General features: G+C 53.0%; 1 protein-coding gene across 1 annotated transcript in view; it reads left to right on the forward strand.

The window, feature by feature from the left end:
- Positions 1–2056, forward strand: part of ITGB3 (integrin, beta 3 (platelet glycoprotein IIIa, antigen CD61)) — a 20785-nt gene that overhangs the window by 9916 nt on the left and 8813 nt on the right. Inside the window, exon 4 of the mRNA XM_010132457.1 lies at positions 1709–1961. Within this exon, the coding sequence (XP_010130759.1) occupies positions 1709–1961 (253 nt within the window). The remainder of the gene's footprint in view (positions 1–1708; positions 1962–2056) is intronic.

A 2056-nucleotide genomic window follows, 5' to 3' on the forward strand; every position in this document is an offset into this window, starting at 1 on the left:
CCGATGGGCAGGACGGGGTGCAACTTCAGCAAGGCATGGGCTTATTTCATAAAGCCATGTAGACCTCGGCCACTGGCTGCACTCCGTGCTCTGGTGGAAGTCAGCCCCTCTCTAACAAGCTGTAAAGCAGCTGGCAGGGTTGGGCTGCCCTGTAATTTCCCGGGCTCGTTCCAGCAGGGCAAGCTGGAGCCAATTAATTGTTACGGTCATTTGCCAGCATCAGGAGTTTCAAGCAATGCCAGACTGGAGGCAAAACTAACGGGTGTCACTCACCCGAAGTCACAAAACCGGTTTGGGGAACGTGGAGTGAGTGGTGTCATCACCGTGCTCTGCCCCACACGTCGCCCACCCCAGCCATCCACTCATGGGTGACTACTCCAGCCTCATTCAAGTCCTGAGGCCAGATATCCAAGAGGAGTACTGACTCATCTGAGTGCCAGCAGCCTGGAGCGTCCCCACCCAACAGGACATGTAACTGCTGAGCGGCCCTTGGTCTATCCAGGTTTACAGATATTTGGCAGGAGGCGGGTAGATGAGCTGCTCTGGAGAGGAACGGAAGCAGCGTGCAGTGTTGTAAATACCTGTGCCTTGGAAGCGGTAGAAGAAAAACCCAGCTTGATGTCACCTCTGCCCCGCCGAGGATGCTTGGCGCAAGCCATCTGCCTTGACTCGTGAATCAAGACCAAATGCTGAAGGACAGAAGTAGGGCAGGTCACATCCCCTGTCCTACAGGCTCAGAGTGCTCGTGGATTTAGCTCAACAAGGAGAAAAAGATGCTCTCTGCGCACAAAGCTGGGACCCCTGGCTACATGGTAGTGCTCCAGCAATGCAGCTGGAGCAGGGATGAGGCTCCTCGGGCTCTCACAGATTTTGAAACTTTCCCCATCCTGAAAGATGAATGTGACATGTAGATTTAGAAGGGAATATGAAAACAATAACAATTTAAGCTCGATTAAAGCATTTTTCCTCAACATTTGAGGTGCTCTGGGAAGGCTGCAGCTGTGCCCCAGCTTCAGAGAAGCTGTTTCAAAGAACAGCAAGAAAGAAACTTTGTCTCTTTCCAAAGGCAGAAAGAAAAGGTCAGCCCAAAGCATTTCAGCATATTTTTTTAAGTGCAAAAGTCATCAAAACTGGCCTGCTCCCAGGAAGATTCTGTCTAAGGAGGTTTTTGTTTCAATAGAAAATGTTTCACCAAAAATTTCCCAGAAGGGGCTGGGAGGAGCCAAGAGGAGAGGGGAGGAACAGGGATGGGGGAGACTCTGGGAGATGCTCAGAGTCCTTGGGAGGAGCTCAGAGTAGTCCCAGGCCGTCATGCAGCCCCCTGGTAATCCCTGAAGGACCTGCTGCCCACACACTGGGAGTTTCACTCGCTCCATCCAGCATGTGTTTGTCCTGCCGTTGCACAGGACGGCTTGGGGGCTCAGCTCTGAGCAGGAGATTCTGCTCCCATCCTGATAGCGAGAGGTTTGGAGAACAGGAGCCATAAGCCACGTTTGCCATTTCCAACGGGCGCAGAGCGTATCTCCCGCGCAAGCACAGTGCCCCACGGGCTTTGTCCTGTTTAACTGTGATGTTCCCCTTCCCGCAGCTTTAAACCATCTCCCTGGTTTCCTGCTTACATAGTTGACTTTCTCCCTAGCCCCGTGGTGAGCCCCCTTTGCTCCTCCCGGGAGAGGATCTCTCACTCCACTGCCCTGTCACTTCACAGATGACTCCCAGACCTTTCGTGTCCAAGTGCGTCAAGTGGAAGACTACCCCGTGGACATCTACTACCTGATGGACCTGTCCAACTCCATGAAGGATGATCTGAAGAACATCCGGAACCTGGGCACAAAGCTGGCCAGTGAGATGCGCAAGCTCACCAGCAACCTACGCATCGGATTTGGGGCCTTTGTGGACAAGCCCATTTCCCCCTACATGTACATCTCTCCTCCACAGGCCATCACGAACCCTTGTTATGAGTAAGTCCTGGGCTGAGGGAGGCCTGTAAGGGCTAGAAGTTACTGGGGCATCGCTGGAACACAGCTGGAAATCCATACCAATGAGTTTCAGCAGG

The sequence above is a fragment of the Buceros rhinoceros genome, unplaced genomic scaffold (assembly GCF_000710305.1).
Source record: "Buceros rhinoceros silvestris isolate BGI_N320 unplaced genomic scaffold, ASM71030v1 scaffold12653, whole genome shotgun sequence".
Classification (NCBI taxonomy): domain Eukaryota; kingdom Metazoa; phylum Chordata; class Aves; order Bucerotiformes; family Bucerotidae; genus Buceros; species Buceros rhinoceros.